The sequence below is a fragment of the Vitis vinifera genome, chromosome 17 (assembly GCF_030704535.1).
Source record: "Vitis vinifera cultivar Pinot Noir 40024 chromosome 17, ASM3070453v1".
Lineage (NCBI taxonomy): Eukaryota > Viridiplantae > Streptophyta > Magnoliopsida > Vitales > Vitaceae > Vitis > Vitis vinifera.
The window spans coordinates 1,382,746-1,405,418 of record NC_081821.1 but is presented as its reverse complement, the minus strand read 5'-3'; the positions used below and the strand labels follow the sequence as shown (position 1 = coordinate 1,405,418).

The 22,673-nt window shown below is 35.5% G+C and overlaps 4 protein-coding genes and 1 long non-coding RNA gene across 7 annotated transcripts; 2 read left to right on the top strand and 3 right to left on the bottom strand.

Annotated features, from left to right (window-relative positions):
* Positions 1 to 272: 272 nt before the first annotated feature.
* On the bottom strand, positions 273 to 1,253 carry LOC100254191 (arabinogalactan O-methyltransferase 2). The gene has a single exon (XM_019226386.2). The coding sequence runs from the start codon at positions 1,251 to 1,253 to the stop codon at positions 273 to 275; it is 981 nt and encodes a 326-aa protein (XP_019081931.1).
* A 31-nt stretch (positions 1,254 to 1,284) lies between these two features.
* Positions 1,285 to 5,495, top strand: LOC100249081 (uncharacterized). 2 transcript variants are annotated; one of them, XM_002280089.5, is made up of 4 exons: positions 1,287 to 1,392; positions 4,087 to 4,139; positions 4,261 to 4,353; positions 4,462 to 5,495. In XM_002280089.5, exons 2-4 carry the CDS (start codon positions 4,092 to 4,094, stop codon positions 5,404 to 5,406), a joined length of 1,086 nt encoding a protein of 361 aa, XP_002280125.1. In that variant the 5' UTR covers positions 1,287 to 1,392; positions 4,087 to 4,091; the 3' UTR covers positions 5,407 to 5,495. The 2 variants fall into 2 exon arrangements, with proteins under 2 accessions (XP_019082098.1, XP_002280125.1); XM_019226553.2 differs by lacking the exon at positions 4,087 to 4,139 and having other exon boundaries at positions 1,285 to 1,392.
* Positions 4,344 to 8,703, bottom strand: LOC100243927 (acetolactate synthase 3, chloroplastic). The gene is given in 9 exon segments (XM_010665447.3): positions 4,344 to 6,473; positions 6,476 to 6,511; positions 6,514 to 6,953; positions 6,955 to 7,042; positions 7,045 to 7,140; positions 7,143 to 7,199; positions 7,202 to 7,922; positions 7,924 to 8,042; positions 8,045 to 8,703. Coding segments are annotated over 9 exon segments (2,010 nt in total). The 5' UTR covers positions 8,454 to 8,703; the 3' UTR covers positions 4,344 to 6,429.
* On the bottom strand, positions 4,344 to 9,019 carry LOC132252758 (uncharacterized). Its single transcript, XR_009464534.1, has 2 exons — positions 8,703 to 9,019; positions 4,344 to 5,421 (listed from the first exon to the last, which is right to left on the bottom strand). It is a non-coding gene; the product is annotated as an uncharacterized LOC132252758 (long non-coding RNA).
* Positions 9,020 to 17,875: 8,856 nt separating this feature from the next.
* Positions 17,876 to 20,728, top strand: LOC100250902 (UDP-arabinopyranose mutase 1). Of its 2 annotated transcripts, none has more exons than XM_002283831.5 (4): positions 17,876 to 18,323; positions 18,779 to 19,029; positions 19,503 to 19,671; positions 20,173 to 20,728. In XM_002283831.5, exons 1-4 carry the CDS (start codon positions 18,000 to 18,002, stop codon positions 20,539 to 20,541), a joined length of 1,113 nt encoding a protein of 370 aa, XP_002283867.1. In that variant the 5' UTR covers positions 17,876 to 17,999; the 3' UTR covers positions 20,542 to 20,728. The 2 variants fall into 2 exon arrangements, with proteins under 2 accessions (XP_002283867.1, XP_010663750.1); XM_010665448.3 differs by having other exon boundaries at positions 17,901 to 18,323; positions 19,494 to 19,671.
* The last annotated feature ends 1,945 nt before the right edge of the window (positions 20,729 to 22,673 follow it).

The following is a 22,673-nucleotide window of genomic DNA, read 5'->3' as shown; positions in this document are numbered from 1 at the left end:
CACATTTGTGTGTCAGGCGTTTCCAAGTATCAGTCTGGCATCGGATACCATTGCTATCTGCCTCTTATTCATGGCAGTGACCCAAACTTGCATGGATTTTTTCCACCCTTGAGTGGTTTGCCCTTTGCCGCTACATGCAAAAATGCCATGACATCTATATAAACATGTTAATTCATGCACATGTTTGTAATAAAGAATGTTTTCCATTGAATGAGCTGTTTTTTCTCTTTCTTTTTGTTGGATCGCCTGTAAAAAAGAATGTTCTTGCTACTTTACTGTACTGTTTCGGAGGGACAAAATCTTGTAGAGTTTGATTTGCCGACCAGCCTAAAATTCCAGAGTTTCCCTTTAGAAGAAACCAAGTTTTCGTCGCATAGGAACTCCCAGGAAAACCACTTTTCAATCATTCGATCTACATCATGGACCACTACATTGGTCATGTTCCCAGCCCTTGCTATCATGCTAGCAGTGTAGATTGCAGCCATCCGCCCTGGTGCCTCTGCTCTATCCCCTCTTGGTCCATCCACCACCACCACATCCCACTTGAGCTCATACACTTCCTGTGGTAGCTTTGTTAATGCCAGTTGGCAAGTTGATTCTTCTAGTGGCTTGGAGTGAGGTGCGCAAGCTGGATCTTCCCTTGCATGCTTAAGCACCCTGTATGCTTCTCCAGCAGGTATGTGGTGCTCAACCTTGTATATTCGAGTGTTATTTGATCTTCTTCTGACTGTGCTTAGCTTGGCAGGGTCATCCTCTAGAAGGATGGTGGTGCCACCAGCATTCATTGATGCGAGAACAAGATGTTGAGGTTCAAGCCCGAAAATAAGGAGGTTGCATGGGGCTCTATGGGAAATAAGATTTGACAAAAGCTGGAATTCCTTTTCTGTAAGGGCAGTCGCATTGGCAGAGTTGTTATGCTGACTCCTCCTGGCTCCTGGAGCTCGCAATGGAGTCTTCCTGCATGTTGGAGAAGCAGAGGAACATGTGTGTAGAGAAGTAGGAGGCAAAGCAGGAAGAGGACGTGAAGAAGATGAAGCAGTAACAGTGATCCAGAGAAATCTGAGGATGGAGATAATTGAAAGAATGAAAACTAATACAGTAATGGACCTCTTTCCAATGAATTTCATTCTTTTACCTCCCCTGTAATATTTGCAGCTCAGAGGTAGATCAAGTTGCTTTTTCAGAGAGACTGGATGAAGGAACTGTGGTCGACAAGTAACAAGAGGATGGCAAGCAAATGCATCTGGTGGCATTTTCTTCTCTAGTCTCTCCTTTCAGCACCATCACAGCCACCATTACATCTGTTTCATAGGTTGAATGGTGGGGTTCTGGATCATATTGGTTGTTATTGTGATGGGCCCCCTCTGTACTTCCCTTTGAGTGAGGAAGAAGGTATGCCTTTGCTTTTCTTTCAAGTGTTTCTTTCTTTCATTAAATCTGTCATCTTGTCACCTAATTGCTATAGTTCCTATGCTGCATTCTAGAAGTCAAGCTACCCTTAAAGGCCTCAACAAAGACTTTTGTATGGTTGGTAGCTAAGAGTGATGAAGAAGGTGGTGGGGTGATGAGTCGTAGTAGTTGCTAGGCCACTTTCAATGAGTTTGACTTTCTCAAAGCCTATTGCATTTCCCCATAGTCACTGCATGCCATACTTGATATTCCTTTTTGGAGTGTGAGGTACTTCAAAATTTGTCATGACAAATTTTGAAGCTCTTGTTAAACCTTAAATCAAAGCTTTTAGTCATTTTCTTTCTTTCCATTGTAGGCATTTTCTTAAGATATGTTTTACGCAACCCTTCTGTAATCCACGCCGCGGCGGTGGTTTAGTAAGAAAGGAAAAGAAGTACAAGAGAATTAGTTGACCAATCCGCGTCTCTGCTTTAGAATTTTTTATATTTTAAACCTTCCTAGTCCTTTTCAAATGGAGCTTCAAGGAAAGTCCCTCCTCCTGAACACTTCAACGAGACGTCACCATCAGAAAAAGGCTGGTATGTTGTGTGAAGACTATGAGAGAATTAAACATATACTATGATTAACTAGAGGAAAATGCTATGGTCCTGAATCGGTTTCATACTGAACGCAACCTATGCCGTTTGAGTGTGATAAAATCTGAAATGTTGGGTCAAAAATGACCATTTTACCAAACAAAATGTAGTTTGTAAAAAATTGTTGTTCGGTGGAAGCTTTTTTATTTTCTGTTTTTAAAATTAGTCTGAAACTGTATTTTGAAAATGTGGTTTTTATAGAACTTGAAAAATCTTAGTTTCTAAATGCTAAAGTTGCATATTCAAGATGGGGTTTTTAATAATTTAATTTAAAAAATAAAATAAAATGACAGTTAATTTAGAGAAGGAAGATTTAGGCACAAAAGAATGTGATCATTTATAAGAAGTGAAACAAGTTTTTTTTTTTGGATACTGTACAGTAACCCTTTTAGCTGTATCCTCCAGTTAGCTCCATAGATCGTATGGTTTATGATCAAGCAGTTAGGTTTAACCAGTATATGATACTGGGTGTACGGCAGACATGATGTTTCTAGCCTGGAAACTCAACATTTCCAACTAATTTCTTCATTAATTTATGCGTAACATAGAGGGAAAGATACTATTTTAATGCCAAATTGCATAATTAAAGTTTTTATTATGACCTTGTCCATATGGGGCCTCCACTGGAGGCATCTCTTGGGTGGCATATTCTTATAATACCACTTTCAACCTCAGAAATCTTTTTCTACCAACTTTGTTTTGACCGAAGTGAAAGATGTTCTCGTTTTTTTCTTTAGTGAGGTACATAATGAGATCATGCCCAGATGAATACTGTTTGCCATGACTAAGTTCTCAAATAGAATTTCTTATGGAAAGTCCTTGTGTGTGCAAATGGGAGTCTCTTTTGGGTTGGTGGGATACGGATGAAGTATTAGACTGCAGTTTCTGTTCAAAATCAAAGGCTGGGTTCAGCACATCTCCTTCTAAACCCAAACCAGAATCAGATACCAATCTTGATATCATGGTTACACTCACAATATATATAAGAAATCTTCACATTTCAGGATGTTCTGTGTGAATTTTGATAGTCTCAAACGTGTGGAATGGTACTTTGAAAAACTCTTTGTTGGACTAAATAATCAGGGCTGACTCCAAGCCTAGTCATAGCTCCAAAGACTCCCATTCCCATCGATTTTCTTAGAAACCAAACACCAGCAAATGGGTCCCATCCTAACTCCCTCCAGGTGTCTTCAAAGGGTCTCTTTCAGTTCCAAATTTTAAATCATAAATGATGTATCATCACCAATTGAATATATTTTTTTTGGCTTGTTGCCATTTCATTATTTCATTGAGAGAATACTAGTTTATTCCATCCCTCTTATGATGGAGAAAGGAACTTAGGCTAGATCAATGGTTATGGTTATGATCAAGGTTTAGTACCCTCTGAAACTCAATCTAAAACCAGGCAGATGCTGCCTAGAATTATCGAATCCCTAATTTGATCTGAGCAACCTTTTGATTAACATCACTAGCAGTTATCGCCAAATTTCCTTTTTGAGTCAGACCCTGAAGAATCAGTCTAATCTCAAGGTTAATCCAACCATGGTAATGGTGGGCATTACTGTTTCATGGTTTCCTAACATTGCTGTTGTCATCGTGGGCGTGTTCTTTTGATTTCTTTAATACCCCTAGTTCATCACTACTTCTATTACAACAAAGGTTTTGGTGAGGTTGGCTTGGTCTTCTCTTCGCCCCTGCCTATGTTTCCTCCTCCATTCCTTTGCTTTCTTCCTCGTCCTAGCAGCTTCTATAAATTTATTTAGACCCCGAATTCAGATTTTTTCTATAACAAAAGGCTCTTGAGGGTTTAGTGCTCTTCTTATCTTCCTTTCCTCTCCATTCTTCTGTTGTCCTTCATCTTCCCTTCAAACTCTTTTAGTTCCTCTGAGCATACAAGCTCACCTCTACAGAAAGAGAGGTTTAGAGGGTTGCTTTGGCTGCCTCTGTTTTTTCTCCTACTTTTTGTCTGTTCTCTTAACTCTTTCTTCGTTATTGGTCCATGATCCAATTGCTCTATGTTTTTGAGGGGCAAAAACTATAGGCATCATGGGGAGGAACACTGAAGAACAGATTGTTTCGCATGTGGGTTCTAAGGTAAGTACTGTATAATTGAAGTTGATGTTCCTTATTTTTTCCATCTAGACATCTGTTGTTTCCTATAAGTTTCAAGCAAAAAGATTCAAAGACTCTAACAGAAGGTTTGATATCAAATTAGGCTACAATGGATGATGAACTTAAAGAATCCTCTTTCACTTCTATGCCTAAATCACCTTTACAAAATAGCAAAGCAAGCAGTATGGTAGTCAAGGTAAATTCAAATTCAAACTCCCTTTTTCTTCATGTTTCATGAGTTCCTAAATAAATATATATGTAATTTCATGTTCTGATTGCTTGACTAAATTTTGGATGAAAACAGAAAGCACATACTGTGATTCCTGCTCACATAGTTGCGGAAGCCATATCAACGCTCCATGGTCTTGACCTCAGATGGTCAGGTCCAATCACGCCGACTGAGATGCAGTATGTTGAGCAGTATGTCTTTGCCAAGTACCCACAATACGCCAATGGATTGGTTGAGGAAGGAGAAATGATCGATCTCTCCACTCTTTGCATCAATGAGGAGTCTTCAGATCCAACACCTGACGATAGGAGGAAGTCCCCTAGAGGCAGTTTCAGAGAGTCCACACCTTCCTTTGGTAGCAATCTCCCTGATCTAGACAGAACCCAGTTGGAGGCATCAAGACTGCTTGATATCCTCACCAAGAAATCCTCCTTTCCTGGCAGTTTCATCTCAATCCCAGAAATCCAAGCTCAAAACAAAGTTCTAAAGCACTGTGGTCTGTCTGACAATGAGTACCTAGTCCTCTTCACGTCTAACTACAAGGAAGCGATGATGATGGTGGGAGAGAGCTATCCTTTCTTCAGGGGAAACTTCTACATGACGATTCTTGGGGAAGAAGAGGATTACATAAAGGAATTCGCAAGTTACAAGGACTCAAAAGTGATCTCAGCACCAGAGACTTGGCTGGACTTGAGGATCAAGGGATCGCAGCTTAGCCAGTACTTCAGAAGGAAGTGTAAGCACAGTCCCAAGGGACTCTTCTGTTACCCTGCGGATGTGAATGGTACACGATACTCAATGCACTGGGTTTCAGAAGCTCACCGGAACTCATGGCATGTTCTGCTTGATGCCACTGCGCTGGTTGTGGGGGAGGATAGGTTGAACCTTGCACTGCACCGGCCGGACTTTGTATTGTGCAGTCTGGACAACACACACGCTCATCCTTCAAGGATCACTTGCCTCTTGGTCAGGAGGAAATCCTTTGATACATCAACAGCTTCAGCTCAGATCCATGAGTGACAGGGAACAATTCATCTGAGAAATGTAGAATATGTTCAAATTGGTTCAGCAATATATATACCTTGTTTTCGCTTGGGAATTTGAATCAAGGAACGAGTTTTCATAAGATATAATTAGTCAAATGGAAAAACTGAATGTATGGACCCACAGAATCATACATGACCTTAATTTCTTGTTCTTTAATTTCAGTTTTGGTAGGCTTCTTTAGACCAGTATCCACATGGTAACTTTCTACAGGGAAGAACTATCAGGTCTTGGAAGATGATTCATAGACTGACCCTCAACACTTTTTAAGGTCAATAATCTATCAGTGTGAGAGTCCATCTATCTGAACCTTCGATATAAATAGCATTAGAGTTGATCCTTGACCCCCATGCGAGAGTCAATCTGTCTAAACCTACAATTCAATGGGACACGGTAATGATGCCGTTCCAGCATTTGAGGTAATGGTAAGATCCCATAGCAGTCAGAGAAAAGTGCCATGATAAATTGCAAACTTACTTAACACCTCCAGCAGGCCACTTCTAACTACAAATCAAACTGTGCCTCGATGGGCTCAACAAATTGTGGTACTTGGAGTGTCAGCAGAGTATGCTGGGTTTCCAAAACATGACATAGATGCATAAGAAGAAGTTATAGTGAGATGTAGAATAGCATTAGCTTCCCCATATGCCTCTTATACTCTAGCATGATCTTGACCTCATTCTTCCTCATCCCTATTCTCTCTTCCAGATTTGTGTGGTGCTTAGTCCTAATAATTTAGGTTAATAATCCCGCAGGAAAATAATGGCTAAAGAATTAATGCCAGAAAAACTGGCAAGCACAAAGGAAAATATTCTCAAGTGGTCATATGTAGGAATCATTTTCTCTTCCAATTTTTATTTGTTCAGCTGCTTCAGCTTCCTGTTTCAACAAGATTACACCTAATATCACATACGATAACACCTTTATGACGCCTAAGAATTGCAAACAACATGCATACAATGCCCTTTAGGCTGCTAAAATCAATAAGCAGATCTCCCATTACTCGGTTATCACATCCATAAACCCCCCATTGCTCAGAACCGTGGCAGGACATGGTCTTGATCAGGCACGATTACGTCCAGGGTGTGTATAACATCTTCTGAATTGCTGTCCTAATATCACTCTTCTTCTCTACCCGGGCTGCATGGATGTCACAAGCTTCAGCAAACCTCATCATAGTCGGGAAAATTTCAGACCTTTTTACTGGGTTTCCCAGGTTTGTGTAAGCCCTATTAGCCTTATAGAAAAGATCCCCCCACTGAGCAGCCATACCCAGATACTGATCGTTCAGTATCATCATCTTAACAGGGAGGTTCTCCACCTGGACTGTTGCCAGCCCCTGAACATTCATCATGAAACTCCCATCACTGTTGAAGTCGATGACTAAAGCTTCAGGTCTGGCAACAGCGGCTCCAATGGCAGCAGGGAGTTCAAAGCCCACTGCCCCTAAACAGCTTGACATCGGCCACTGCCGAGGCCTCCTATACTTGTACCATTGAGCTGCCCACATCTGGTGCTGCCTAACCAGTATTTACAATGGCATTCCCTTGGGTCTAGTCATAGAGAAGCTGAATTGCATACTGAGGAATGGCTTCTCCGGAAGTCTTGAATCTAATGGGTACTTCATTTTTTGCTGTCTTAACTCCTCTCTCCAAGCTGAGAAATCAAGTTTAAGCTTTGCCTTTTTATCTTCCAATACTCTGTTTATTTTAGCGCCGCCTTCAAATCTGCGCAAACTGACACATGGGGTTGCTTATTCTTCCCAATGACGAATCTATGTCAATGTGAACAATTTTAGCATGCCTAGCAAAAGTTTCGAGCTTGCCTGTCACACGGTCATCAAACCCAGCTCCAAAAGCAAGAAACAAATCAGATTCATCCACAGCATAATTGGCATAAACAGTTCCACGCATTCCAAGCATTTGAAGTGATAACTCATCAGTACACGGGTATGCCCCAAGGCCCATCAATGTACTTGCTACTGGAATCCCAGTTAGCTCCAGAAGATGTCTCAACTCATCCCTTGAATTCAAACACCCACCATCCACATACAATACTGGTCTCTTTGATTTGATTATCAACCTAACAATCTCTTCCAAACAAGTACGATCAGGAGATTAGGGCAATCTCAACAGGCATCCAGGTAAAGCAATGGAGCCATTCAAGTCTGGGACTGCTAACTTTTGTCGAATGTCTTTTGGAATATCAATCAAAACAGAACCTGGTCGACCTGAGGTAGTGAGACAAAAGGCTTCATGTATGATTCTGGGAATGTCTTCTGCTTGAAGAACAAGGTAATTACGCTTAGTGATAGGTTTAGTGATATCAACAGTAGGGATTTCTTGAAATGAATTAAGACCCATCATTTGTTGTGGGACCTGGCCGGTAATGGCAATAATGGCGATACTATCAAGCATAGCATTGGCCAACCCACTGACCAGACTGGTGGCACCAGGACCAGAAGTTGTTATGCATGCGCCAAGATGGCCAGAGGGCTAGTGCATAGCCCTCAGCAGCAAAGCTATCGCCTTGTTCATGGAGAGGAAGGACGATGCGGATTATGGAGAAGCAATTGAGAGTTTGGTGGGTTTCCACAGAGAAACCGCCAGGTAAACAAAGAAAGTAGTGAAACCTTGGCGTTTGAGAGCTTCCACAAGGACATCAGAGCCTTTTCTAGGTTCATTGGGCAGGAATTGGGAAATAAAGGTTTCAGGCGTTATTGTAGTGTCACCGTTGGCAGCATCAGGTTTTGGGAGGGAGAAACAGATGTGGAAACCGTGGTGGAGAGATGGATCCGGAAAATAATAAGGGGAGAAAGGAATCGTACCTCTGGAATGGAGCTTTGGAATCTTGGATGAAGGGGAAAAGGAGGGCTTGATGAAGGAGGGGTTCTGATCAGTGGCTGCCAATTGGCAATTGGCAGAGAGGGTTGTTGCTAGCAAGGAAGTGAAATATGAAAGATGCAACTTTTCAATAGGCAAAGATGGATCTATCAAGCTGTGAAGTGAATGGTGAGGAAGCATACTGATTTCAAAGTTTGAAACATACCAATTTCAAGAACTAATGTTCCTACCTCCCTAATTTAAAGCATACAAAATCACTAGAGAAAGAGAGTCTGCTAATCATGGCTTCAGCTCCTACAATTGGACCTAACTGACAACATTTTTGGGTCTCAACCCAGCAGTGTACAAAGTAACAGGCATGAAGACACAGTTTGTCCAGAAAATATACGGATTAAAGCTATTTAAATGCAACCAAATCTGAAATCCTACCCATGGAGCAGAAGAGAGTAACACACTGCAAACTGTTTAACTAGAGGATAGAGATGCTCTTCAAGACTCAAGGAGGTTGTCCAAAGATTTAGAAATTAGCTAACAAATCCATCAAAATAAAATCAGAAAAGGCAAGGCCAATAAGAACAAATGGTACCCATCATGAGAGCTTGAAAGAAATCCAAAACTTCTAGTTTTTATAGTTTACTCAGTTAAGTTGTGCACATCAAAAAAGAACCTAAACATTGTTTGTAACAAAGCACTGCTCAACCGGATAGCCTCTATTCTCTTGTACTCGACTCAGATCTCCACAAGGCCTGCAATTACATGTAGAAATAGAGTCAATCCCTGCTTTACACAAAGAGTAAGGGTGTGGTTGATCTATGTTGCATAACCAGTCACACAAAAAACTCTAAAAAGCCTGTCCGGTCAAATTCACATCATTCTTTGACGAGGTGATGATCAATGGTAAAAAAGGTAAAACCTATTGTGCCAAAATTTTTGTCAAAAAAACCAGTGCCACAACACAGCTTAGTTGATGTCAATTACAACCATCTAGGTAATGCAACATTAAGGTCCCATTTGGTGCACCTTTTAAAATTTCTAAAAACCAGGTTAAAGAGTTTCACAATAAGTTTGGTCCCAACTAAAGCCCTTTAAAATGGAAGAGGAGCTTCAAAGAAGTGACATTGGAATTTAAAATTTTTGCTATATAAAGATCCTCTCAAAAAAGAACTTCTACCAAAATTATCGTCTACATGAAAATACAATTAAAACTTTCCTTGCAATGCAACAATTTACGACCCTTTTTGATAAAAAAATTCTGAATTTCTTCAGAGTTATGGGAAATTGCTTAGATTTTCTCAATTTTGGATGCTATTCACCAAGGAATGGCCTGGATGCAACTGCTTCATTTCAGATTTTACATAGATTCTTCAATGCTACAGCTTAACAATCCAAAAATCTCAACATTAAACAGTCTAGACAATCACAACAATCAAAAAACTCATCCACAGGGTAAAGTGAGAACCTAAATGAACCTGCATTCTGGATTTAATAATCTCCCTCCTATGTCGTCTGATGTACTTTTAGACCATATTATGTGTCATATATGCAGCTGCTTTCTTATTATATGCCTTCTTTTATGTTCTTAATCTTCCAATTTTTCCAATTCCTATACTACAAAATACAAAAAATAAAACAGAAACTTACGTTCAATATGGAACCCCCCCTACATTCTAAGTTCTATGGAATTTAAGTCCATACATTATATCAAAAAAGCAACCAAGCTTTGGAATTGGAATGGGAATTGGAATAGGGTTATCCAATTCCAATGCTACAATTGAATCCAACCAAACGCAACCAAAAGCGTAAATCAAATATGAAGCATTACCTAACCAGACCCAACGATGATGTTGTTGATCGGAATGAAGATCAACTTCACGAAAAACCCAACGAATCCCATCACGACGAATCCAGTAGCTGTACGGAACGCCACCTTCGTATACTCTACAAACCAAAGCCACTGATCTCAGTACAACACACATACACACACAAAAACGACATAATCCGTAACCGAAACACCATGTATAAAATCCAAATTCTGTTTGTTTCAACTGGAAAAATTTTCCCAAAAAAAAAAAAAACAAAAACAAAACAAAACGCACCTTTGCGATCGGGCTTGTGGCAACGCTTGACAAGACGAACACTGTCCTTGGAGAACTCTCTCAGAGGATCAACGGCCGAGTCGATGGCATCCATTTCTCTCCGCTTGACAACCACACAGAAACCCTAGATCGGGTAGAGGAGGAGGAGGACGACGACGAAACGACGGCGTTTCAAAGACTTACGCTCCTATTTTGGACTTTTGGGCCAAAATGGGCTTATGCTGAAACTTAATATTAAAAGTGGGCTTCTTCCAAAATTAATATTCAAAATAGCCCACATGAATCCACATAAATATAAAACCCAGTTTTTTATACTATTTTTCTTTACTTTACCAACTTCCCTTTCTCTTGTGTGATTTTTTCTTTCAAAACCCTAGCCCCACCAGTGGGCCATTGGGCCATTGAGAGAGACATTGTTGGAGCTACAAAGTATCAAGGTTAAGGTTAGTCTTAATCTTCTTTTTAGATTATTTTATGTAAATTTTTGGCACTTTCCCATTTTTTTCCCATATCAGAATCTCGGTTTTCAGAAAAATATTTTTTTTTCCATTGCTTTTGGTTTTCTCTTTTGTTTACATCCTTCACGGCTATTTTAGCATAAATGGTTTCTTATCATCCAAAGATTGAAGCCCTGAAAATTTATGAGGAAAAAGGACAGATCCGTGATTTGTATATTTGATGATTAATGTCTTGAGGTTAACCTAGTTTGAGCTTTTAAGGAAAATAAAATTAATGTATATTTGTATTGGTTTTCTGGGTTGGTTTCAGGTTATATTGTGATGATTAAAAATTAATATATATTGGTTTTTTAGGTTGGTTTCAACTTATATTGTGATGATTAATGTCTTGAGGGTAACCTAGTTTCAGCTTGTGGGAAAAATAAAATTAATATATATTGGTTTTTTGGGCTGGTTACAACTTTGGTATTGTTAGCTTAAAGCTACAGTTGAAAAGAATGGGTTTGTTTGAGAGTTTAGGTCTTTCACGTCATCTACATCAAAGACTTATTATTACTTATTAAAAAATAAAAATAACTATATAATTGTAATATCTTTTACTATCCTAAACTCTCTTTTGGATTTTTCAAGGGTTTAATGTTAAGTTTTTAACTTTTGTGAATTTGATAATATCATTACTAAATTTATAAAATATTTATATATTTGGATATTTAAATGAATAAATGAATATAATAATTAAAATTTGGATACCATCACATCCCATAGCAATCAGCAAAGTCCCTTTATATATTATCAAATTCACAAAAGTTAAAAACTTAACATTAAACCCTTGAAAAATCCAAAAGAGAGTTTAGGATAGTAAAAGATATTACAATTATATAGTTATTTTTATTTTTTAATAAGTAATAATAAGTCTTTGATGTAGATGACGTGAAAGACCTAAACTCTCAAACAAACCCATTCTTTTCAACTGTAGCTTTAAGCTAACAATACCAAAGTTGTAACCAGCACAGAAAACCAATTTACATTAATTTTATTTTTCCCACAAGCTGAAACTGGGTTACCCTCAAGACATTAATCATCACAATATAAGTTGAAACCAACCAAAAAAACCAATATATATTAATTTTTAATCATCACAATATAACCTGAAACCAACCCAGAAAACCGTTGAAACCAGCCCAAAAAACCAATATATATTAATTTTTAATCATCATAATATAACCTGAAACCAACCTAGAAAACCAATACCAATATACATTAATTTTATTTTCCACAGAAGCTGAAACTAGGTTAACCTCAAGACATTAATCATCCAATATACAAATCATGGTTCTGTCCTTTTTCCCTAGAAATTTTTTCTTTCCCCATAAAATTTTATTTTCCTCATAAATTTTCAATTTCCCCATAAACTTCAACAAATGTCTATATCTTAAAGGACTTCAATCTTTGGATGATAAGAAACCATTTATGTTAAAATAGCCATGAAGGACATAAACAAAAAAGAAAACCAAAAGCAATGGAAAAAATATATTTTTCTGAAAACTGAGATTTTGAGATGAATAAAAAAAAGGGAAAGTGCCAAAAACTTTACATAAAATAAGCTAAAAGGAATATTAGGACTAACCTCAACCTTAATACTTTGCAGCTCCAACAATGTCTCTCTCAGTGACCTACCGGTGGGGTTAGGGTTTTGAAGGAAAAAATCACACAAAGAACAACACGAGAAGGGAAGTTGGTAAAGTAAATAAAAATAGTATAAAAAAACTGGGTTTTATGCTTATGTGGATTCATGGGGCTATTTTGAACATTAGTTTTGGAAGAAGCTCACTAAGTTTCAGCGGAAGCCCATTTTGGCCCAAAAGTCCTTTTGTCGTCGTCTATATGTTTTACTTCTGTTTGGCTGCCTGGACATCTATGTTTTAATTCCATTTTTGGATACTCTAAATCCGATTTGTGTAAGTGAACGATGGACCTGGATTGGGCCTGGTCTTGGGGCCCAATTAGCCTGGACGTGACTTATAAATCGTGGGTCCATCCAAGGCCCATACATATACCGGAGTACCAAGCCCAAAATGAAAATTTACCCAGTGTGTTTTGGTTCTCTATTTATTATTTATTAATGAGTTAAACAAGTTTGAAAGCTATAGCGACTTAGGCCGGTTTTCTGTTCTTAGGATGGGCAAATACAAGCTTGCTCAACTTCATATAGAAAACAGTTTTTTGAGAATTTATTTTAAAAATAAATTATTTTTTATAATAAATCTTAGGTGTTTTTAATTATTTTTTTATATAATATTATGAATAATAATTAAAAATATAAATAACATTTCATAAACTTCTATATTTTTACATAAGTGTGTGGCATCTTTGTGGAGAATACATCGAGAAAACTGTTCTCTATTTTTGAATTATAAAACAAAATTTTATTATTGAAAGCAAATTTTAAAGAATCAATCTCAAAATTTTAATTTTAAAAAACAGAGGAAACGGATGAGGGGTGAATCAAAGAAGTCGCAAATGGCGTAAATTTGAGATTTTTTTTTTAAAAAAAACTTCAAATATTTCTTATCATGTCATGCATGAATGATTATATATATAATTAATTTTAAAAATAATTTTATTTTATTTTTTCATTTTTAACACACACAAAATATTTAAAAGAATTACTTTTTAATAAAATATATTATTAAAACAAATAATATTTTCTTAATTTATAAGATATATTTATTTTTAATATATTTGAGGCATGCCTATCTTAGAAAATAGTTTGATATTTTGAATGTGTCGGTGGGGTCGATTCGGTAAACAGAATATAAATCCCATCATTGCTAGATTCAGATTGATACATATGAACCAATCCAACATCAAATCTTGAGGTTTCCATCAATACTATGACTAATTCATTCTTGTGGGGAATATTTACAAACCTTTATGCCCAGTCAGTGCAATAGTCTTATGATACTCCAATGATGTCAATCACTGGTCAATTATAGACAGCTTGTCATATATGATTACTTCCTTCAGTAATCATAACACTTACGTTTGCAAATACTTAATATGGGTGTTTGTATTTTTTTTTTTCTTAAATCTTAATAGAAATTAATTTAATTCTAAATGATATTAAGTTGATGTTAATTTTTTTACTTAATTCTAAATAGAATCTTAATGTTTAATAATGTTAAATATTATATTATTTGTTTTTATAGTATTTTATTTCTATTAAGTAGTAAAGAAAAACCAATATGCTATTTTTTTTATTTAGAAAAAGTTAAATATTTTAATTTTTTCTATTCAATAAAAAGTTTATAATAAATTATGAAAAAGTAGAAAAACAAACTACCTAAATTCTGAAAACAAATTACTTTTAAAAAAAAACAAACAGCCTCTAAGTATTATCTTATTTATTTTATTATTATTTTATTTTTGTTAAATATTAAATATTAATGAAGTGAGGGTTGTGTCGAGATTGTATTTTTATTGTTTCAAAAATTTATTTTTAGCATTCAGTGAAAAACTAAGAGGGTCGTTTGTTTTTTTTAGTTTTTTGCTTAAAGCAATTTGGTTTTAGACTTTAAGTTGTTTGTTTTTTTTTTGTTTTTTTGTTTTGTTGAATAGAAAAAACATTGTATTAATTTTTCTTTACTTTTTAATGTTTAATAGAAATAAAATATTTAAAAAATAAATAATTTAATAATTAAAACACTGCATATAGTGTTTTCTTGAATATTTACTAATGTTTCTGAGTTGTGTTTATGAAATGCTTTGAATTGTTTGCAGGGGCTTATAAATTAAGAACAGGAAAGAGTGAATCATAATGAATAGAACTTTCAGGTTGAAGGCAGGGGGGCAGATTCTACAGCTTATACGGAAGGAAGACATTAAAAATGGAGAAGTGAATGGGCAGTAAAGGCCATTAGTGGATCTCTCAATAAAAGATTGCCGGCCAGTATTCAGTCTTCTTCAAGTTGGAGCATTTACTTGTATCAGACTTAATTGCTTGAGCCTTCAAGAAGTTGATCATTGAGAGTGGGCTGATATTTCTCTTCAGTCAAATCTTTTGCTTTCTTTGAGTGATAGATAAGTACGCCCACCCAATGTGCTTTACGGGCTTAAGGCTTAAGGCTTAAGCATTATCAGTCTTCTAGGCTTAATAAAATTTTGCCTATTCTAAAGCTTACTCCATCTTAATTCACATGGTGCATGTCCCTCGTACACTTTCCATGATATGAGTTGTGGAAGCTATTGTGGAATTTAGAAAACGTTTAGTTTTTAGAAAATATTAAAATAAGATATTTTTCAAAATTTAGAAAAATTTGAAAAATAACTTGTAATATTCCCGAAGAAGCATTCGATAAATGATTTTCGAATAAGGGTATTTATGTCTTATTCAAAAGAATTTCTCAAATACTAAAACTGTTAATCACGTTCGCATTTCTTGATGTGACTTATATTTCGAAGGAGTGTAAAGTTTATTCTTTTATTTCTATCATTAGAAATAGAAATTAAACTATACCGAAAATGGGATCTTAACAAAAATCCATGTCAAATGATCTTATTAAATAGGAAACATTTTTGTCAATAATGGGAACAAAACCCTCATTTTTACATCTATATTTATTCAACAAATTAGCTATTATTTGATTTAAAGGGGGCTTTTGATTTTTTTTTAATCCAACCATAATTTAAAATAAATACTCTTTGAAAGTATGCATGTAGTAAGTAAAATTAAATTAATGATTCAAAATTTAAATTCATGTATACATATATAAATTAAAAATATGATAGATTACAAGAAACATGACTGCTTACATTAAAAATTGATTAAAGATAAAAAATAAAAAAAATGACATGTGTATATTGAAATCTAAATGATGGTATTAAAACTTAAGGGTGTAATTGTTTTCAAAAATAATTTTTCATTTTTTAGAAGAAAAAAAATGTTTGACAACTATAAAATAAAAAATAATTTTTTATTTTTAAAAATAGAAAATAGAGTATTATTAAAAATATCTTTTAGTTATTTTAAGTTGTTTTAACTTTTTTTTTTATGATTTTATTAAAAATATAAATAATATGTTAAAAACATTTTAGGTTCCAAACATATATTTGTTTTAAAAAAACACTAAATAATCGTTTTTAAAAAATGTTTTGAAAAACTGCTACCTAAAACATCTTTGAATTTTTTAAAATTAATATTAATGTGAAAAAATCAATTTAAATTAGGCAAAGTTATGATAGTGTTGTAACTTTATTAGGAAAAGATCCACCTACTAGTGGGGGTGGTATTTTTGGGTTAAAATCCCAATATGCCTAATTTCCACAAAGGGTGGTTGAAAACGTGTAAATCCTAAGAATGGGGTTAAAAGGGAGAAAGTGAAATTGTACCAAAACGCTTATGGGCGCGGTGATGGAGTCACGTTTTCCTCAAAAGTCATACCACGTGATTCCACAAAACCCAAGAGTCAGACCCATTAAGTAAACGCAGCGTTTTGGGTTGGCTTCACCTTCACGTGACCATGGCGCTGCTTATGCCCCTTTTAAATGCAGCGTTATGCCCCTTTTAACGAACCTTCCTCTTCCTCTACAGAAAAGAACTCATTAATAAGGGTTCAGCTCCTCTGCATCCGTACGCAATGCAATAGTTACAACCTCCAATTGCCTGGGATGAATCAATCCCATCGATTGACCAATAACAAGGCTAATTGCGTCCAACCCGAGTGTCAATAGTCAATACTACCCCGCTTGTGTTGGACCCAATTCCACATTAAATCAAAATCACACTCCACAATTACTCTTAAATACAAATGAATGAGGGTATGTTTGATAGTAATTTTAAAAAATATTTTTAATATTTAAATAATATAAATTTTTAAATATTAAAAATTTTAGAATTATTTCTTAAAATTATTATTAAACAAACTCTAAAAAATGTATTCAATAATATTTTATTCAAAGTATTTTTAATTAAAATATTTTATCTAAAAGTGTTTTTAAGAAAATCATATATCAAATGTTTTTTAGAAAAACGTTATAAGTGATTTTTCAAAATTTTAGAAATGTTTTTTAAATTTTATCAAACATCTCATTTAAAAAAATGATAAAAAAATAATAATAATTTTTGGGTTAAAAGAGTTTTTTAAAAACATTACCAAACAAACCCATACACAACTCAAATTCGGACAAGATTTGAGTACACATATTTGGACAAAATTTGAGTACACAAATTCCATCCAAATTTGAGTACATAAATCATTAGAAATTTGACCAATATAGCTTCAATATCTAAGTTTTTTTGTCGGTATGATAAGATATTATATCCTAAAATATCATATTTGATTGGATAAAATATGAATCTCTTAAGATATTATTTTTAATGTCATATATTATTTTGGATATCATAATTAATAAATATAAAAACTTAAAATAATATATGTAATAAGATATATTATATTTATATTTAATTCGTAAAAAGAATAAAAGAAAAATTAAATGAAATATATATTATTTTTGAATGTTTGATATTTATTTAAATTTAAATTATATTGTATTTCAATATTTGCTATTAAAAAATACAAAAATTCTCTTGCTTTTAATAATATTTATAATTAAATTATTTAAAATTTTATAATTTTTTATATTATATTATTTAATATGTAAAAATAATTTATATATCTTAAATAATTAAAAATATTATTATTATTTTACATTATCTTTTATAAATATTTTTTTAATTCAGCTTTTTTAGTCACAAATTTAATTTTTTAATTTCTTAATTAAAATTTTTTATTTTACAAAATAAGTAATATAAAAAATTTTAAAAATTTTGATTAAAAAAAAAATTACAGTACATGGAGTTTGTATAGATTGATTACATATTTTAATCAAATCAATGCCAAAATTTTTAGGTTTGCGTTTTCTTAACCTGCCCAATTGTAATTCATTAAAATGGTAGGTTGTAACGGTTGTTGTCCGTGGCGGCTCCAGCGTAGCCCAGTCCAGTAGTGCCACGTCGCCAAAATCTCAAATCCTTTTTTCATTACAAAACAACGTAACCCCCCGCCCTCTTCCCCCACTATAAATCTCACCTGAACCAGTCCCACCACCACCACCATTCCCGACCAGCACCACCGCTCGTCTTCTCATTTTCGGGCCAGAGCTACCTTGAGACCATGGCACAACCGGCGATTCCAGTGACACCGGCGTTGAAGGACGATCTGGACATAGTGATTCCCACCATCAGGAACCTGGATTTCTTGGAGATGTGGAGGCCATTTTTCCAGCCATACCATCTGATAATCGTACAGGACGGAGATCCGACGAAGACGATTCGGGTTCCGGAGGGGTTCGACTACGAGCTCTACAACCGGAACGACGTGAATCGGATCCTGGGACCCAAGGCAAGCTGTATCTCCTTCAAGGACTCCGCTTGTCGCTGCTTCGGCTTCCTCGTTTCCAAGAAGAAGTACATCTTCACCATTGATGATGACTGCTTTGTAAGTAGTTCTCACCTCAAAAAATGCTACTGAGAATGGATTTGTTTTTTATATATAGAAATATTTCGTAAACTCCTGGGAATTTTGGCCTGATTGGCATTTTTTTTCTCAGTTCTCCATTTGGAATTTAGATATATATATTCATTATATTTGTCGGTTTTACTTTAACTGATAAATACTATTTTTTGGGATTATTTTCCTAGAAAAGCGTTTCCGGGAAAAGCTCTCTGTGATCAAATCATTTTCCTTTATGGTAAATTCAATCTTTCGATGGAAAATTGCTAAATTGGAAGAAGCAACTAATGGGGTTTAATTTTGTGAGAAACTGAGGAGTAAATGCTGTTTGATTATTGTTTATGTGTAAGGAATTTGTATGACTGTCTCATTCTAATTTCTAATCAGCATTATGAATTCAAAATTTTGGGTGAGAGTAACGAGGGTTTGTGTGGAAAAAGGTGGCTAAGGATCCGAGTGGGAAGGAGATAAATGCATTGGCGCAGCACATACAGAACTTGCTGACACCGTCGACTCCCTTCTTCTTCAACACCCTGTATGATCCTTTCAGGGAAGGAGCTGATTTTGTTCGGGGATACCCATTTAGCTTGAGGGAAGGAGCCCCAACTGCTATATCTCATGGGCTGTGGCTCAACATCCCTGATTATGATGCCCCAACTCAGCTTGTCAAGCCTCTCGAGCGCAACACCAGGTTTTTCCCTTATACTCTATTTGTTGGTGGCTTCATTGTGGATTGTGAACATATCCATTTTGTTGCTTTCATTAGTTTATTTATTTTTCCAGAACCCTTGTTAAGAGAGCATTGTATTTTTCCTGAGAAAATTTTAGTCCTTTAAGTTACTTGTCCCAAGTGTCTGGCCTTTTGATACTCTGTTTTGGGGTTCACAAACCAACTTGTTGCAGCTGCATTGCTTCAATACCATTTCCCATCTTAATGTTTTAGAATTTCCTCTCTTAACTTCTATTTTTCTAAGTGTTGGTGTCAATGATGTGTCACTTAAACACCTTGTTTTGCTTTGTGTGTATTGTTGTCCATTAATGTGGGCCTGAGTTCTTTCCCCTCTAAAATACGTCGACTGTCATATCTAAAACATAGGGTTGGAGACAGAATCTCTCTTCAGCTTAATCTTTCCCTGAAACATGCATTAATTTTAGTTCACTCAGGTATGTGGATGCTGTTATGACCATCCCAAAAGGAACTCTATTTCCAATGTGTGGCATGAACCTTGGATTCGACCGGGAACTCATAGGTCCTGCTATGTACTTTGGGCTTATGGGTGATGGCCAACCAATTGGCAGATACGACGATATGTGGGCTGGATGGTGTGCGAAGGTATCTTATCTTCTTTCTCATGGGTCTTTCTTTCTTGTGCTTTTCATCTTTTTAATGCCTTAAAGTTGACTAGATGTGAGTTTTGGGACTTGATTGACTATGCCATTTGATGGCCAAAATATAATGTTTCAATCATATGATCATTGACAATGTATCCTCCTTGATTAGTCCACTACCTTTAAAATTGCTAAAGAGACTAATTGCTAGGATAATATTTACCAGTTCTTTCGCTGTCCCATAGATTTGGTGGGGGACTGATCTGCATCAATTTCTTGGAGGCAGGATTGGTTATTTGGAATGTCTTGCTTAAACCCTGAATAACTGGGTTCAACTTCTGTCCCGTCTTTGAAGTAATAACTGTGTTAGGATGGAAATGCATATGCTCAGTTTATTGGAGATGTTTATCTGCTCTCTTTTCGTTAAAGCTAAAATTATCATGTCTAGCTTTCTTTGACCCTTAATAGATCACATCCTTTAATATTCTATTATATTGGTTTTTAGGTGATCTGTGACCATATGAGTCTTGGTGTGAAAACTGGGCTGCCATACATTTGGCACAGTAAGGCGAGCAACCCATTTGTCAATTTGAAGAAAGAATACAAAGGAATATACTGGCAAGAAGACATCATCCCATTCTTCCAATCTGTTGTCTTCCCAAAAGAATGCATAACTGTGCAGCAATGCTACATTGAGCTTTCTAAGCAGGTCAAGGAGAAGCTGGGGCATGTTGATCCTTACTTCCAGAAACTCGCAGATTCCATGGTTACGTGGATTGAAGCCTGGGAGGAGCTAAACCCTCCAACAAAAGCAGCACCTGCAGCTCAGCCCAATGGTGTTAAGAAGGATGCACCGGCTCCCAAACCCAAGTAGACAGCCTTCAATTTATGTTTCACTGTACTAGTTGAATTTTGCTTTCCTTAGGTTCTTATTGACTCCAGTTCTCAATTGCTTTATGTCTTGGCTTAATTCTATAGCTTCTGTGCCCCCTGTGCTTCTGTTTCTGAGTTTAATGGACTTTCCATGCTTTTATCATAATAAAGATCTGATGATTGTTATAGACTTGAGTCTTCATGTTAATTCAATTTTAAGCATTATCAGCTTCATGTTATCCTTGCATGATGAGCAAAACAAATATGATTCTTGAGTGACACTTTGCCTGGGAGTTGGACTAGGCCTACTAAAAAAATACTCGATCATTCCAACAATCAAGTTTATTGGAGTTAGAAGAAGGAGGGGTGTCTTAAAATCACAAATGAAGGCTGGTCTTCTTTTTTTTCTTCTTTTTTCCCTCATTTTAGGTTTGTGGGTTTGGTCAATTCTATGGTGGGGTTTTGAGTTTGGGTTGGGTTTTCATGCCCATATTGGGCTTCAATAGTTAGCCCAGGCCCCTCTGCCTTTAGCAGACTGAGGCCCAAAAAATTGAACAAGGCTTTGTTTCTAGCAAACAGCCCATCCTCATACCCCTGTTCAGGCAGTTGCTGAACACTGTATTTTTATGCAAGGCTGAAGTGACCTATTTACTGAATACTTAATGCTCTTCTTTATGTAAATTTCAAGTATAAGATTAAGGTCACAAGTTGCTCTTATTTTATTAGTTTGATGACAAAATGACTAGTTTCCATTGCCGGCATTATGACTTTTTGACAAATGGTATACACAGAAATTGAAAGCAAAAGGAGTTAAGGTTAAGTGCATATGATAGAACCTTAACTTGACACTATGTTTGGTTCGGAAAGGGAAAAAGATAAAGAAAAATAAAAAATAAAATTAAAGTTAATAAATTATTTTTATATCTTATTCTAAATTTATTTTATGTATTTAACTCTTTTATATAAAGATTAAATAATTTAAAAATATAATTTTATTTAATTAATCTTAATTATATTTGACATTCTTTCATAACTTTCATAGTAAAATAAAATATAAAAAATTTATTTTCTTTAGTGAAGATGGTAAGATCCGTTTGGTAATTGTTTCCGAAAATAATTTTGAAAACTGTTCTTTGATTTTTGTAAAATAAAATTTGTTTGAAAGTTTAAAATATTTTTAACTTATTTTTTTATTTTTTAAATCTAGTGTTTTATTTTAAATTATTCTATATATTTCTATAATTATTTCTTAAAGAAATCTTTATAAAATTTGAAAAAATGCTCAAAATTTTGCCTTGAATAATTTGAGAAGTAGACGTGAATGATCATTCTCTGGATGTAATACCTTTTACGCAGGGAGACTTTAATGGCGGAACACCCTCCTTTCCCTCTGGTTGGGAGAAGCTTTTTATGGAGTTTTCTCCATGGGCTTGTTTGTGACATCTCCTACTTTTCGAGTTCCTTTTCTTTTTGCAGAGTCGGTGGCTTTACGGCTCTTAGAACCATAAACCTTTTTTGGTTGTTCTCATGCTTGTAGCAGTTTTTTCTGTCCCAAATCTACAACTTTCAGCTTTTTCCATTTGATTTATTTCTAGCGAAGCTACCAATTTGGGTGGGTTTATACCGAGAGAGGTACCTGTATGTCTGAGATTTTATGCACTTCCACTTAAGATTTCCTTTTTCCTTTTTATTCTTCAGAACCAAACATTACCAGAGGTTACTTGGGTTCATTTAGATTCTGGCTTGAAGGCCTATGTAGTTTTCAAGAAAGCCATCAGGAAATTACAACAGGCTGCCTAACTTGCTCTACTGGCTGATCCCACTTCTTTTATGATGTGAACAACATCATAATATTCGTCAGATGTTTCATGTTGCCTAATCTTTTCTTTGATTGCTTCTTGTTTCTCACATGGTTCATGTACAAGGTACATCTGCCCACCACTAGACTTGGATACTGCTGCTATCATTCATCCACTTCTTGGCTGCATACACTCCCCCAGCCCCCTTTCAATTCTAAAGCTTCCTTCCCACTCAAAAAGTGGATGATGAAAGCCAAATGTCTTTATCAGGGATATATGGATGATTTGATGATACCTGTCATGATTCATTCCACCTCTTTTGCTGGTCGGCAGC

Coding starts and splice junctions, on each gene's coding strand:
- LOC100250902 (XM_010665448.3), top strand. CDS start 18,000: ATGGCACAACCGGCGATTCCAGTGACACCGGCGTTGAAGGACGATCTG. Junction 19,030..19,493: donor CCTCTCGAGCGCAACACCAG/GTTTTTCCCTTA, acceptor CATTAATTTTAG/TTCACTCAGGTATGTGGATG. Junction 19,672..20,172: donor GGGCTGGATGGTGTGCGAAG/GTATCTTATCTT, acceptor ATTGGTTTTTAG/GTGATCTGTGACCATATGAG.
- LOC100249081 (XM_002280089.5), top strand. CDS start 4,092: ATGGGGAGGAACACTGAAGAACAGATTGTTTCGCATGTGGGTTCTAAG. Junction 4,140..4,260: donor TTTCGCATGTGGGTTCTAAG/GTAAGTACTGTA, acceptor ATATCAAATTAG/GCTACAATGGATGATGAACT. Junction 4,354..4,461: donor CAAGCAGTATGGTAGTCAAG/GTAAATTCAAAT, acceptor GGATGAAAACAG/AAAGCACATACTGTGATTCC.
- LOC100254191 (XM_019226386.2), bottom strand. CDS start 1,253: ATGCCACCAGATGCATTTGCTTGCCATCCTCTTGTTACTTGTCGACCA.